General features: G+C 35.7%; 1 protein-coding gene across 1 annotated transcript in view; it reads right to left on the bottom strand.

Annotated features, from left to right (window-relative positions):
• The window catches only part of LOC306870996 (astrotactin-2-like), a gene marked incomplete at its 5' end in the record, with an annotated part of 500403 nt that overhangs the window by 99497 nt on the left and 384840 nt on the right, over window positions 1–16066 (bottom strand). Inside the window, 3 exon segments of the mRNA XM_079418633.1 lie at window positions 4737–4916; window positions 6997–7101; window positions 10918–11042. Coding sequence (XP_079274759.1) covers window positions 4737–4916; window positions 6997–7101; window positions 10918–11042 — 410 coding nt within the window.

The raw sequence follows: 16066 nt of genomic DNA, 5'->3' as shown, positions 1-16066 counted from the left end.
TAATGATGCATTTAAAAATTAACGGCCAAATGGATGTTTATAAAAGTTCACATTGCTGTTGCAGATGAAATATAATACGGATAACAATAAATAAATATTTTTTACCAGGTTAAATGTTGATTATTTGAAACTCAAACCCCTTTTTTTTTTTAAACCTCTCTACCTAACAGTCGATCGCGCGTATCCTCCACATTTTTAGTTTTTCTAACACGTTTTATTCGTGTTTGTAGTTCTGGACTGAATCCGTTGCCAAAGCACAATGGATTGTGGGCAATTTTAGCCATTAGAGTGTGCACGGATCCACACTTCAAAAATCGACCTGAAATCGTAGACCATCCTGGGACTTTTGGCATACTCTTTTCAACATACTATGCTTTGGGACACACTTATTGTAATCTCACATTCTATTTAGGATGGATAGTATGAACATTGGGATGCAGGGCAGGAGAGGTTTGAGAAGCACTGTTCTATAGGATATTGCTTCAACACATCTTCAACACATGCTTTAATACTGGTAACATCACCACATTCTATCAGGCTTGTGTAACCCCAACAACCCTACAGCAGTTGAAAACTATAGACCAGTCTCTCTCCTCCCTCTTTGCTTTTCTTTCACACAACAACCTACCCGATAACAACCAGTAAGTCTCTACTAGACCTGTCTTCAAAACAGAGATTCACCAGGTCCTCCTGTCTAGTTTTCCAGGCATGACAACAATTACGCTTCAGTGGTTCCATGTGAATGCCTCACAGGCAGATCTGTCAAATTTTCCTGGAGAGGTGTCCTTTCCTGAGCCTTTCCTGCCACAGCAACATCAGCTCTAGTAGTCTTGTCCTGGATCAAAGATTGTCTCATTCAAAGAGCCAAGTGTCTCTGGATGGCAGGTTCTTCCCTTTTGGAATACCTGCAATCCTTGTTGTGTGACATGCAGCACATAGAAGTAAGGGGCAGCAGTACAGGCTAAGAAGATGTAGGCCTCTTATCTCACAGACCACCTTGAGTATATGTCATGTGCTCCCAGACCACAATAAAAAGTGTGTAAAGTACTGGTTATGCAATAACCCTCTTAGTAAGCGTAACCTTCACAGAAAATGCCAAAATACTAACTTAAAACCTCTGTAAACCTAAAATATGGGTCACCATAACTTAATACAGTCTGAGAGTCTGATCTGGTCTGAGTATGATTTTTGGAATTTTTGGACCTTTAATTATCTTATTACATCACCAAATATGACAGACCTGCCCCCATCTTGATGACATTTTTACACCCATTCTATGAGCAAAAAAACAATTATAGTTGCCAGGCATACACTGTGTACACTGTGAATACCAAGTCTCACTGTACAAGTAAATTGCATGAGCTGTAAAGACAATGGGCCTCATTCGTGAAACATTTGTAAATATAGGAGTAAATTCTGAGTAAGTTGGTCGTAAAACGGACCTTCCCAAAAACTCACCTCCGGATTCACAAACGCTTCGTAAACTTCCGATTTGATGGTTAAACATGGATGAATTAATTCAGATTAATGAATTCCAATCAAGGGCAATCATGCACGCTCATTCACAATTAGCATAATCCCCGCCTATGAATTACACTATGCAAATTGTGTGTCCGGGAACGCAGTGGAATATTCCGGTCTACTTTTTCAGGTTTGGCTCAAGTATATTGCATAAATGCAAAAAAGACTAATAGGACATATGCCTAACAATAAATATCCAATATTGTGCGTCCACCAAAGCATTTTTAGCCAGCTGAAAAAATGGCAGGTGCTCTTCTGAAAACGGCCAGCTGGTGGCGATTGAGAATACTTTGATGGCACAGCGTTTTTCCAGCTAAGACGGTTTGGTTGCTATGATAAGGAATATCCACGGCAGTAACGTATTACTGGTATCTCATTTTGAAGAATATTACTGAATATAAAAATGCAGTAACCAGCAACATTAACTTCTCTATTGTTGTTGAGTTGTTGTACAAGTAGGATGATTGGTTGGTGTAGTATTTGTCCTGCCCCTCCTCCATTGATTGGACAGCTGGGTAAAAAGTGACAGTGATAAGTGCTGCATTTTACCCAAAGCTAAACAGTTTATCAACTCTCAGCTACAAAAAAAAAAAAAAAAACTGAGCAAACAAACAGGTGTGTTGATTAGGGTTGGAACTAAACTCTTCAGGACAGTGGTCCTCCAAGACCCAATTTGCCCAGCCCTGATCTAGAGCAATATCTCTAAACCGCTTTCTCTTTAATTTTTATAAATAGTTTTGTTTCTTGCAACCAGGGTTGTGCAAATTTCCTCCACAAAATAATTTAAAAGTGTTTCAACTTTTTTTCTTCACAGTACAATTTTTGAACAGCAGAAAATAATGACGTTGATTATTGCTGTTTCCCTAGCCTGTTCCAGGGGCCTGTACCATGATGGTAGATGAACAAATTCAGAGTTATAGAATAAGTTTTGATTTGACAAAACCAAACCACTCCAATCTGGCTTTGTTGGTACCATGAAGCTGATCATCAATTTTATGTGTCAACTCGGGCTTGATCCTGAGTTAATGGAGCGCGTGCACATGAATGTGTGACATCAGCAGCGAACAGCCAATCACAACACAGAGCAAGTGTGATTCACTTCTCGCAAGAGAGCTAGCGAGATTCAAAACTCTTTTGTTAAAGGTTAAGAGATTAAAGAATATGAGGAATTTAAACGCATTTCCACTGAAGTACTTGTCCATGAAATTGGACAAATAAAGGAAATGATCTCGCTCTATCAGTGCAGTCACAAGTGAAACTTGTGAAGTTAGTTTATATAGTTCATAATATAGCGATAGAGACTCAAACATGTAAGGTCACATGTAGCCATTTTTAAAGTGTTATCTATTGATCCTTCCACTTATTTATATTACATATGATCTGTATATATTAATAATCATTTAAAATAAATGCTTAATAATAATTGTTAAACTAAAAGTGCTTGTATGTAATGGAGTAATAATAATATAAATCATATAATTATATAAATCATATGTAAATTGTAATTACTTCTTTTTTTAAGGTACTTCATAGTGAGCTTTAATTTGTAGGAAGAGAAACTGGGGGAGTGACTTTTTTTGTGTCAGACATGTCACTTTGCTCACATCTGATTGGTCCAAGTTCAGTTTGAGATCTCTAACCCAGAACATAACCTGCCCCTGAGCAGGTTAGCTGTGCAGTGTAAGTTACTATGGCAATGAACGCAGCTAAAAGCCAAGCCACTTTCATTGTACCTAAAACCCAGGATTGGTGTAAACTAAACTGAAACAGGCTTCATGGTACAGGCCCCTGAAGGCACACTCACAGTACACATTTTCAAACTCTTCCCAGTCAGACCGGGGAGACATCCAAAATGTGTACTTCTGATGTGCCCCCAGGAACAGAGTCGGGAAACAATTCTGTATAACAGGGGTAGGCAACGTCGGTCTTGGAGTGCCGCCGTCCTGTAGAGTTTTTTTCAGGGTTGGAGCTAAACTCTGCAGGACATCACCACTCCAGGACCGACATTGCCTACCCCTGCTGTATAACATTTCATATGCATCAAAGTATTAGAGCAGTGGTTCCCAAACCTGTCCTGGAGGACCCCCTGCCCGGCACATTTTTTATGTCTCCCTAATCAGACACTTCCAATTTAGTTCTTGCAGTCTCGACTAACGAGCTAATGAGTTGCATGAGGTGTGTTAGATAAGGGAGACATACAAAAGGTGCGGGCCTCCAGGACAGGTTTGGGAACCACTGGATTAGGGAAAAGGGGCCATTGCCCCTGCCTGTGTAAAGACCTCTTTGGTGACTGGAGAACTAGGAATTACCTGCTGTATTTCAAAGGAAGAATCAAAGAAAAATGTTGGGACAATTTATTTTTTGTCTCAATTAACAATAATTGCAGGGGTAGCTAATCCAGCTCCTGGAGAGCAACACTCCTGCAGTTTTCAGTTCCAACCCTAATCAAACACACCTGAAGCAGCTAATCAGGGAATTCAGGGTTACTTGAAAATAACAGGCAGATGTGTTGGAGCAGTTTGCAACTGAAGTCTGCAGGAAGGTAGACCTCCTGGAAAAAGGATCCTGGTTCAGAGATTCCCAACCATATTACCGGAGCCCCCCAACACTGCACATTTTTTTAAGTATTCTTTGCATGGCACACCCATTTCAGGTCTTGAAGTCTCTACTAATGAGTAGATGACCTGAAACGGGTGTGTTTGATTAAGGAGATTCTAAGTTTGGGGGCCTCTATGAAAGTGTGTAGGCAGGGACCACTGTCCTGATTTATTGCCGCTGGAGAAACAGTATTGATCTTGGGGTTCTCAACTCTGGTCCTCAAGGTCCATTTCCTGCAGAGTTTAGCTCCAACCATAATCAAACACACCTGAACAATAATCAAGGTCTTCGGGATTACTTGAAAGTTACAGGCAGGTGAGTGACCTTTGAGTGACCCTTGAGGGCCAGCATTGAGAACCACTGCTGTAGGCCTTCTGAATTTCTATTTGCTATATCAGAGGTGGGTGCTGACTCACAGATTAAAAATACTTTATGATCATACCTTGTTCATACAGTATGAGTGAATATTTTTTTTCACATTTCTAGAACCCACAGGTGCGATATCTGATACACAGCAGGGACTTAAATACACAAACCCTGTGAAATAATTGTTTTATTTGTCTATTTATATTGTTGTGGAGAATTCCCTTCTCCTCAAACCCTCACCTCAGTCTTACCTTTCTGGTACTGGAGCCAGAGCTGTTGCTGGGACTTCTTGCTGGGAAAGTAGATGTTGCAGGTGAGTTCAGAACCATACAGCGCCTCAGAGATGTAATGACTGCCGTACTGCCGAATAAACGCAAGCAACTCATCCCGTGTGCTGTCTGCTGTCAGGGATTTCAGCACCTTTGAGAAATCTGACCAAAGCACCACCACACATACAGAAACAATTAATTTTCCATGTTGAGAAAATCTTTGATTTATGGTTGTCAAATATTTCTTGTTTGTCACCAGGCCTTTTAAGAGGCCAGTGAAACTTTTTTTATGCCTACATTTCCAGTACTCTGACATGCAGTGATATAGTGCCTTCTCCCTGTTTTAGTGGCAAGTATTTTCCCATTCATTTTGAATGAAAATCTATCCAACTTTTTATATATATATATATATATATATATATATTTTTTTTTTTTTATTAACCACACACCTTGTAGCACAAATAGCATTATCCTTTTATTTACCTATAACAACTAATGAAGCTCCCACACGTTCATAGAAAATAGTTCCCTGTTGAAAAATAAGACGGATAAGACATGAACTAGGTTACTTTTTTTCTTTTTTTTAACTATCAGTTATAAAAATGAATGGGATTTTGATTTCTGTAACCTACCTGTTGTGCTCACCAAAATTAAAAGCCTTAAACCCCCACCCCCGCCACACACACACACACACAAAAAGATATGTATATAAATATATATTATATAATTTATTCATTCCCATGTTGTTCCAAACCTGTATGACTTTATTTCTTAATATATTTGAAAAATGTCCCTTTTTCCATTCTTTGTCCCATTGACTTTCGAAATGTGCTACTAGTGTCTGTCTTTCTTTCTTTCTTTCTTTTTTCTTTCTGACCAGTTCTCCTTCCCTAGATTGTATACTTATTACTTTTAAAAGCAGATGGTTAAACATGGATTAAAGCAGATGAAGAAATATATAGTAACTTTTCATCAGCCAAGTAATAGAAAAAATATATTTCTTTGTTGGACCTTTACAGATCTATTTATTTAACATTTCTTTATTTACTTTTTTTTTTAATTATTATCTTGTATTAAAAGTTTAGACGGCGCCTTTTCTTTTCTTTTTGCCAATGCCAGTAACTACTCTTATAAACACGTACTATAATTTAAGTGCATTTGTAATAGTTTAACACTATTAAGGATCCAAATGAATGTTTGTTATTGTACAATATTATCTTGAGTTGAATATTGTGTGAAGAACACAAAGTCAGGTTGAATATATGTGTGTTTATTAGTGTAACCATTCCTATCACAGTAGTTCACAAATTTACGTGCATTTCTGCTAAAATTCTGCTACATTATTCCTTTTTGAAAATTACCCTTTTTTGAAAATGAATAAATTTATTAATTATATACTTTTGTTTTAGAAAAGTTAGTTTTTGTGATTTTTTTTTTTTTTTATTTATTTTATTTTTTAAAGGTCCCATGGCTTTATTATGAGTTTTTTTTTTACATTAATATGAATTCCCTTAGCCTGACTATGGTCCCCCAGTGGCTAGAAATGGCGATAGGTGTAAACCGAGCCCTGGGTATCCTGCTTCGCCTTTGAGAAAATGAAAGCTCATATGGCCCGATCTGGAATCTTCCCCTTATGTCGTCATACGGGGAAAGGTTACCTCCCCTTTCTCTGTTTTGAGACACTGTTCTCTCTGTTCACGAGAAAATGAGGTACGCCCGTGCGAGGTGAGCGCAATATTTTTTTTCGAGAGAGACATCATGGCTTGCATGACCACTTGGCCTATATAAAAGCATCCAAAAAAACAGCATGTCATGGGACCTTTAAATAAAAGATCAAAAAGATTAGTAATGCAGGTTTATTTTCAGAGCCTACTTTGATCATATTTGCCAAGGGTGCCAATAATTCTGACCACGACTGTATATATATTTGGTACAAAAAAAAACTTGCTAACACCTTCAAAGCTGGACCTTTATGAATTATTGACCACGTATAGTATGTAATTTCTCCTCCCATATACTGTAAAATGTGTATATATATAAAAACAAAATGTGAACATTTTTTAAAATCAAATTTTTCAAGTTAAAAATCATATGAGTTTGGAAAGACATGAGGGTTGGAAAGACAAAGCTTCACTTTTTGAGCAAATTAACCCTTAAATATAATTTTTGTTTTGAAATATAAATGTGCTGAACAAGCACACACGGAGTATTCATGGGTTTGTATGTGTGTTTCTCGTGGTACCTGTGGACAGGGTGATGGCACTGAGTTTCACTCTATACAGGTTACTCCGCACTTTCCACTGTTGCATCATGGGGTATCCTGTGGCTTCACTGAACTGAGCATCTCCTGTAACACAGACACGCATTAATGCCCTACTTCTGCAACTTTATTAATAGCTACATTTCAGACATTAATCTTCCCATGAGACACAAAGAGGTCTTTCTCAAGGAGGTGCTTATTGGCCCAAATAAAAAAAATATCAGTGGAATCCTCCACTGAGTCCTTTTTCGGGAAAAAAATAAGTGTTCTTGACTGCATTGAATGGGCACTTGTAGCATGCTTCAAATTTTAAAAGTATATTTAAAAATGTACTTGTGGATAATGTAATATTAAATGAAATAAAAGATTACTTAAGTATATTTAAAGAGAGACATTTTCATGACTGATTGTTAACATACTTTAAAAAAAGTGCATTTTATGTCAAATTAAAAGTTGTATTTTAAAGTATATTTTAAATCAAATTTGAATCATCTTTTGTTGTGGTTTAAAGTGTTAAAGATGGTACATAAGATTATCAATAATAGTGCACCTTCATATTTTAATGCACTTTTCTCTAGGGTAATTGAGCAAGATTGTTATAACAGTAAGCAAAGTCTTAAGGATATTGCATTGTTGTTTTAAAACCATGTATGGTCATAGGTCTTAAGTGTAGAGCAAGTTACCTCTGGATACTAAAGGTATTTCAAATATGGTTAGATTTAGTTTAAAAGCTAAAAGTTGGCTTAAGTAGGTTTTGGTGATTAATCTGTATTACATACGTGGTTATTTTTGATTGTAAATTTTTCGTAAATGTGGAATTTTACTGTAATCTTTGTATTAATAATGCAATGCCAGTATACCTGTTAGGAGTGGAGTTATGGAAACACGTTTTTTAAACTTTCTTATCCTTGACGAATTGTGTATTCACTACTTTTCTGTCTATTAAAAGAAAAAGAAAGGAAAAGAATGTACACTTATTTTGATGTGATGATTAACACACCGCACGCAGTGTGTTATTTGACATTACATTTAGGGTAGTGTGGGGGAAAACGCCCGCCCAATTTTTTTTTCCCAAAATAAAAAGATAATGTCAAGATACATTTTTATTGTAAATATGGACTACGTTGACAAGAGTGATGTAGAAGTTTTCACGATGTGATGTATTGGAGAAAAAAATGGATTTCACAGTAAATGATTTAATTTTCAACAGTAAGAAAAAAAGTGTTTTAAAGCTTGTTGTTTTGTAGAACATCACAGTTATATATGATATGTTAACAGTAGGGCCTGTAGGTATGTGTTATTTAATAAAAATATAATTATATTTTCAGAATGACATTTTTTTTTCTCCCTCAAACATAGTCTGTGGGGTAAAACGCCCCCAGGGGGCAATGGACAATTATAGTTATTGTTCTGAACATCACATTCTTTGTTTTTCCATCAAATGTATTCTAAATAGTTGGTTGACTAAAAATATTTGGACTTTATATTTAAAAATGACCTCAAGTTAGCATCAGCTAACAATTTTTGTTTTTCAAATAGGCTATTATAATTTTTTAATTCATAATTATTGAGTATATTATTATTATTATTATTTTTAATTTTAAGCTAAAGCTGCTGTAAAAGTTTAAAGCAAATTACTTTGTCAGACTGGGGGGCATTTTGCCCCATAGGTGGGGTAAAACGCCCACTTGGCACAAATTTAATTTTGGTTAAAAATCTTATAACATGAAAAGTCTGGACATTTTTCATACTTGGTTTATAATTGATGTCATTGTCACTAAAACAATGATAACTTTTCTGAACACATTTAACTTTTGTTTCACAGATAAAAAAACTTGCACAGTCCTTAATGTGTATTAAATTGTAACTTCTTCATCACAAATTTGTAATCAGAAATTCTATAAATTTACAGTAAATAGTTTAAAAACATGACATCCAAGTTTCATTACAAATTACATTAAAGCATATTTTAGTTTACTGTAAATGCTTGTCACTATACATTCAGCGAGGACAACCGATGTAATAATGAAATTACATAGAGTATAAAGTTGTACTTAAGTCCTACTTAAGTGGGTCAAAAAACAAAACAAAAGAGTTCTACTAAAGTTCAACTAACTGTATTTAAAATGAATTAGTTACTGTAGTTCTCATCTTCTGTGTTACAGAGCACTTTGGACCTATAGGTAACAAAGCCTTTGGCGCCAAGCCCTGCCTGTTTTCAAAATCAAGTTCTGCTTATCTGCTTATTTGTACGGAATGAGATGATAGCAACCCGCTCAAAACATCACATCAGCCATATCATGCTTCTTTCTTTTCATGCTGACAGATGCACTAATGGTTTAAATCTCATTTGAACTGCTGCAGCAAAAACTGAGAGCTGTAATCAGTGTTAACAACTCTCCACTCTCACTCCTGGAAAAAATACAAGCTGTTATTGAATTAGCCACTTGTCATTGGAGCCCACATTTGTGTGGAGTCCACATTAGAAAGAACCGAGTGAAAACAAATAAATGAAAAGACAGCTCTGAATTGGAACTGTGATCAAAAGCGATAAGAGGGAGAAATGAATGCTTTCTGCTCTGCTGGTTTCTCTGTCTCTGAGTCATTGAGACGGAGGGCGGCCGTCCACTGAGCTGATGCTACGATTACTGTCAGTTCCTCATGTCATGTTCTATTTTAAAGGGGATTTATCATGAAAAACAGGCCTTTTCTTGTTCTTTTGAACCTAGTGAAATTGTAAAGCGTGTGAGAGAAGGACAAAATAAACCTTGCCCACGTATCTCCCACCACTGTCACATCTGTGTTTCTGAGCTCTTTTCCCATTCTGTGCAAATCAGTGTTGAATAAATGACAACAAACTAGAAGCCAGGACTCAAACTGTCTATTTTAGATTCATATAATTAATCACATACATGAGGCTTGTTTGTTTTTATAAAATCCATCTTCATAATATCTAGACATACTTGTGCCAACCCTGCACGAATCAGTAGGCCTAATTCAATCACAAGGCGTCACAGATATCTTCTGTTAATAATTGCATCTCAAACATTGTTTATAAAAACTAACTAGCTTCTAACATTATAAGTGGACCTGAGGGAAAAGACTGTGAAAGTGTAAATAGGATGCCTTTAAAGCAAAAACCCTCAGAGGACAAGAGAAAATGAGATGACAGTTCACTAAATGCACACCTTAAGAAAAATGCACTTTTCATTATTTCTGTAGTGTATAATTAAAGGGGGATTTCTTTGCTTTGAAAATCATATGTATGGGTGCCTTTTAGTATCAATACAAATACTGAAGTAATGTTTTGCATAATATTTAATTTAATACTTGTTCAAAACAGTGTTTAGCCTTTTTTTAATGAATATACTTGTTCATTTCAAAAATACAGAAACATAATAAAATTCTGCTTTGAAGGAGATCCCATAATAATATAGCTTTACAGTAGTAACTATAAGTATGACATTTTATTAAATCATATAATATGTTAAAATAAGATGGGTTCCCTTTAAACATAATGACTGAGGTGGACACCCAATTTAATAAATTATATTAACCATCTGAATCTAACCAGTTATTAATTATGATGTTTATTATTGTGCCTTTAGCACCAACATCAGGGCAAATTCTTACCTCAAATACCACACTTCCATATAGTCTTCAGTTATTTATTTATTTAAATTAACTTGAACAAAACTGAAAATCATTAACAAGAACATTGCCTTTTCAAATTAGAGCTGAACCCACTTCACATTTAAGCCAAATTGCAATGTATATAATGAAATGCTGTTTAGGGAAAGTGCTGCTGAGAGTTTTTGTGCCATCTAGTGGTTTGGAGGAAAATAAAATCAAAAGTGACATTTCTCCCGGTTGTCCTTGTTGTACCATGTATGTAAGATTCACCTGAAAGCAGCTGCAGGTTGGGCAGAGGCTCTGACAGAACTCCTCGGCACTGCTCCTCCACCGGCAGAGGAATCACCATTAACCCGTCAGCCAGCTGCGGAAAATCCTTGATGAAGTTATTATCCCTGAAATTCAAATATAAATGAGGATAACACATCAGATAGATGTTAGATAGTTGTATTGAATTTGAGTTTGGAATGATGATACATATTTCTTATTAAAGCATCAAGTTGGCATGGAATATATAGAACAGCTCTTCTATATTTTTAATAGCATGCCTTTTTAAGACACAACTATGATTTACAACTAACTGTTGGAAGAAGAAGTGTTCTCATTCTAGAGAGCATTTTACTGGAGAATAGCAGATTGTGTGTGTGTGTGTGTGTGTGTGTGTGAAAGAAGTGATAAAAAAGGAGAAACAGCAGATAAAAACTACTTATCGTTGATTCAAATTAAAATGGCAGCTGAGTAAATGAGTAAATTCCAGCCTATTATTATCCTCCTGTAATGGTATTTAAACAATGTCTCTGCGTGTCTTATTGTAGTTATATTATATATACTCAGCTCGTATAACTGAGAGTCGTTTTGAAAAGTGTCTTGTGATTGTGCTGGGATTTCCATGTTCTTGGCAATCTAATGAAGTGTAATTAGCCACCAATTAAAATCCCTCTTCAAACACTTCATCTCTTTAATTGAGCTTTCTCAATATGAAACATCAATAGCAAACAAAACTTTCATTAGCGTCAGTCTGTAAAAGGATTTTATTGAATAATTCTCAAAACAGATTCAGAAATTCCAAAGCCACTGTAAAATGCAGAGTCACTGGCCCTCCTGAAAACTGATTGGCCCCTGGTGAGCCCCTACCATTCACACTCTTATCACTCACTAATTTATTTATTTTTGAAAAGTTCATTGTCATTAGAAAAATTAACATTTCCCTAATGCTTTAGAAGAGCTGGGAGAAAGAACAGAGAGCCAGAAAGTTGTCTATTTTTTGTTAAATTGTCCATTTTGGCTGTCTTTCAGCTCTTTTGCTGAATGATACAGTTTCAGATATTATAATCTATAACTTTTGCTGAATGTTATGGATTATATAAATCTGGGTTTTTAACGTTTTCAGTATATGGCACTTCACTTTAAAACCTTAAGTTTTTCTGATCTACACAAAACACAGTTGAAATGTATTTGTGTGTATCCGCACACACACACACACACATGTGGGTACTTGTTTATGCTACACTGTGGGGACCGAATGTCCCCACAAGGATAGTAAATTCTGAATTATTTTTACATTTATTTACCGGCCTGTGGTCCCCACGAGAGGAAAAAAAAATTGAAATAGTAAATTATGTTTATCTGAAAGTGTAACAACGCAAACAGGTTTTCTGTAAGGGGTAGGTTTAGGGGAGAGAAAATATTATGTGGTCAGTATAAAAGTAATAGAATTCTATGGAAAGTCCCCGCAATTCACACACACACACACACACACACACACACACACACACATACTTACATACATACATTTCAGTTATGTTGTGCAGATCAGAAAAATCTTCTTTTATTAGAAAATTAAATAACATTTTATCAAAATTTCATAATATTTCAAACAACTACATTTTGTATGAAAAAAAAAAAAAAATCAACTGTCAACTCCCCGAATCTATTAGATTCAGGCTGGACTACAGGGACTCATCTCAAGATCGCTCATAACGTTTGATCTATTAGTAAAATTCTGAGAATGAATGAATGAATGAATGATTTACTGGTACTTATTTCAGTATCACTCATTTTCTGTGTTTCCATGAATTATTTTCTAATAGTAAAATGGTTAGATGGAAACTCATCAGCTCATCAACCTTCAGGAGCTGATAGCACTTCTACTGATGGTACTGTCTGTTTTCATTATTGATGTAACATTACTTACAGATGTTTTCAAAAACCTGTTGCTAATTTTTTGTCATTATGATAATGCAGGGCCATAAAGTGCATCTGAATGCACAATTGATTCCCATTTTTTTATGCTTCTTCCCAGACATTTCTCAAACCAGAAATGAGGCACCAGTCCGGCCTCATAACAAAACTTTGCCCAAGACACAAACAGGCGACAGGAAGAAAACTTATATTATTCTTGGCATAAGGACAATGTATAGCTCGAGGACTATTTGTGCTTCTGTTGAGAGCCACACACAATATTTCTCAGGGTGGTTATAAAGAATCTGAGGCAGCAAACAACAAATATAACTTCATTGCTATTTTGCAAGTAAATGGGTTTTTGATATATACTAGCAGTGGGATTCAGAATTAAATATTGATGTTTTTGACAGAAATGGTACAGACTGAAATCATAAAAGAGGTTAAATAAAGTGAAATGTTCAGTTAATGAAACCACATATCTAAGGAAATTGGAGCAAGTTTCTTTAGACTAAAGATTCTTAGCTGTTCTTCTGAGGCTTTACGCTTTCATATTCTCACATGTACACCAAAGGTGGCTTGAAATTCAGAAGGACATGTACAATGTACATGTACAGCTTTGTGAACCTTGTTATTAAAGTAATACCAAGAGTAAAGGTCACTGCACACTGAGTCTGAAATTCTCATCCAAAATTTCTGCACGTTAAGAAATAATACGACCTCACGTTGTGTCAATGACGTTTACACACTGCCTCCAAAACTTTTGTCCGTCATTAAAAAATAAAAACCGGATCAGGTTCAATTTTCTGCATTTTCACATCCGTATGCAAGCATTTTGATAGGAAAGGATGACGAATACGAAAAGAAAAGAAAAAACGCATACGGAAATTTTGGACTCAGTGTGCAAGGACCTTAATAATTTACAATAATTTTTGACATACATTTTATCATTTAAATACTTTATGTAGACTATTTACAATTATGCATTTGTTGTATGAATACACATATACACACACAAGTAACGTTGCAACTACATGTAAACTAGCAATCGTGACTATAAGTAACTTTCCAAGTACGTTAGTTGCGAGTTAGTTGACATGTAGTTACAAATTTACCTATAGAATGTCTAAAATTGACTGTCAAGATAAAGTGTAACTATACCTTCTTTGAGCAGTATTAAACTGACTGTAAATACACAAAAAATGCCATGTCAGTTGCAGCTTCTTTTCTACCTTTGCATTGTAAAGATGGCTTTTGCTGATATTAATACAATCTTATTGGTAACTGTATATAGTATTCTGATTGATTGAGGTATTTGGTTAAATTTAAAGGGATAGTTCACCCAAAAAAAGAAACTTTGATGTTTATCTGCTTACCCCCAGGGCATCCAAGATGTAGGTGACTTTATTTCTTCAGTAGAACACAAACGAAACAATCGGTCTGTGCAAGAAACTGAACAGTATTTATATAATTTTTTACCTCTGATCCAAATGATATAAATACTGTTCAGTTTCTTGCACAGACCGATTGTTTCGTGTCTTAAGACCTAAATGTATTGTCACGAGCGGTAGGGTTTAATTTGATTTTGTCTGTGTATGTTTTTTTTAACTCTCAAAGCCGTGGGTCCCATTGACTGCCATTATATGACGGGCAGACTGCAATGGTTTGAGTTAAAAATATTTGTTTGCGTTCAACTGAAGAAGCAAATTCACCTACATCTTGGATGCCCTGGGGCTGGGGGTAAGCAGATAAACATCACATTTTCATTTTTGGGTGAACAATCCCTTTAAGTATTCAACATAAAAGATAACACATATGCATTTTAGCAATTATATAAAAAAAGGGAAAAGGAGGCAAAATATTGCCCCTTAATGGATAAGTTAATTCCTTCGCCATCTGACAGACTTCATCATATTTATGAGACTGTGGAGATTTTCAGTAGAAAAACAAGGCTTACTAGCACTACCTAATCAAGCTTTCATTGGTCTTCTAGTAACCTTCAACAAATTACTTCTACATTTCTAAATTCATGCTTCATTTGCCTTCATTGGACGTAGCAAGAGCTGTGAATCTTGTTGAAGCATTGCTTGACATACAGGAATGAGTCGTTTTGAGGACGTGGAAAAAGGTAGAATAAATGTAAAATGCCAAGTCAGTTTGGAAAAAAGAGAGCAGATCCTGAGCAGCAGTTGGATCCATAATTACTTCCTTAGCTGACGCACATCAAGAGAACTTGGGTGACAAGGAAACCTCTAAGAAGACACACATATACAGTGATTGACTTATTCATGGATGAGCCGCACAGACGTTTCTCTAAAAGAAATTGTGAAATGATGCACAGAATCCAAGCACTTCACTCTAAAAGCATCACTTTCTTACATGCAAAACCAAATACTGAAGAGACAAATATTGAAGATTTGAAAAACGTGTTCATATCAGACCAAAAGGGGTTTGAAAAGGAAAGGGAATATACAAATTTATCTCACTTAATTTGTAGTAGTTCTGGAGGTATTTCATGAGGTTTTCAGGCTGTGTAAGACCACCATTGTGATACCTGTAAGTAGTGCTACATGTGAATGTAGCTAATCAAACCCATCTAAGAACAACAAAATGGAGAAAGCGACTGAGTCATATTAACTGGTTTTGGTTTGGATCCAGAAAACTTAAGAGCCCAAAAAAAAATAGGGTTTGGCAATAAATAAAATAACAGAAAATATATTTTCGACTACCTCTGGAAGTGCTAGAAAGCAGACAAGCACAACATGTTTTAAACTCAGATTACACCTGCATTTGGCATGGTCCACTTGTGATCAATTCAATTAAAATGCTGTGAAGTTAAAAGCTGCTCAGATTTTCAAAATGCATCTTGAGAATCCTGTGTTTTGTTTCACTCCACTGCACCGGTGTTGTTCTTCTTTTTTTATTTTATTATTCTTTTTAAAAAAAAATTTATCTGAATCTCACTGAACTCACTAATAAAGTCACGATCCTTATTCCAAGCATGATGTTATTTTCCCAAAGAGTTTCCGGGATGAAATGTGTAAACTTCAGTTTGATCATAAATTATTCCAGCAAATGTTCTGACTTGATTTGGACAACAAATGACTGACTTGTTCTACTGAGAGTCCAAGAAAAGTGCAAGACCTCAATCAACCCTGTTGAAAAAAAAAAAAAACAGCATGCTGGTTAGGTATGTTTTGAAGCATGGCTGCTGGGATGAGCTGGCCCTAAGCTGGTC

The sequence above is a fragment of the Barbus barbus genome, assembly GCF_936440315.1.
Source record: "Barbus barbus genome assembly, chromosome: 6".
Classification (NCBI taxonomy): Eukaryota; Metazoa; Chordata; class Actinopteri; order Cypriniformes; family Cyprinidae; genus Barbus; species Barbus barbus.
This window is presented reverse-complemented; position numbering and strand designations above follow the sequence as displayed.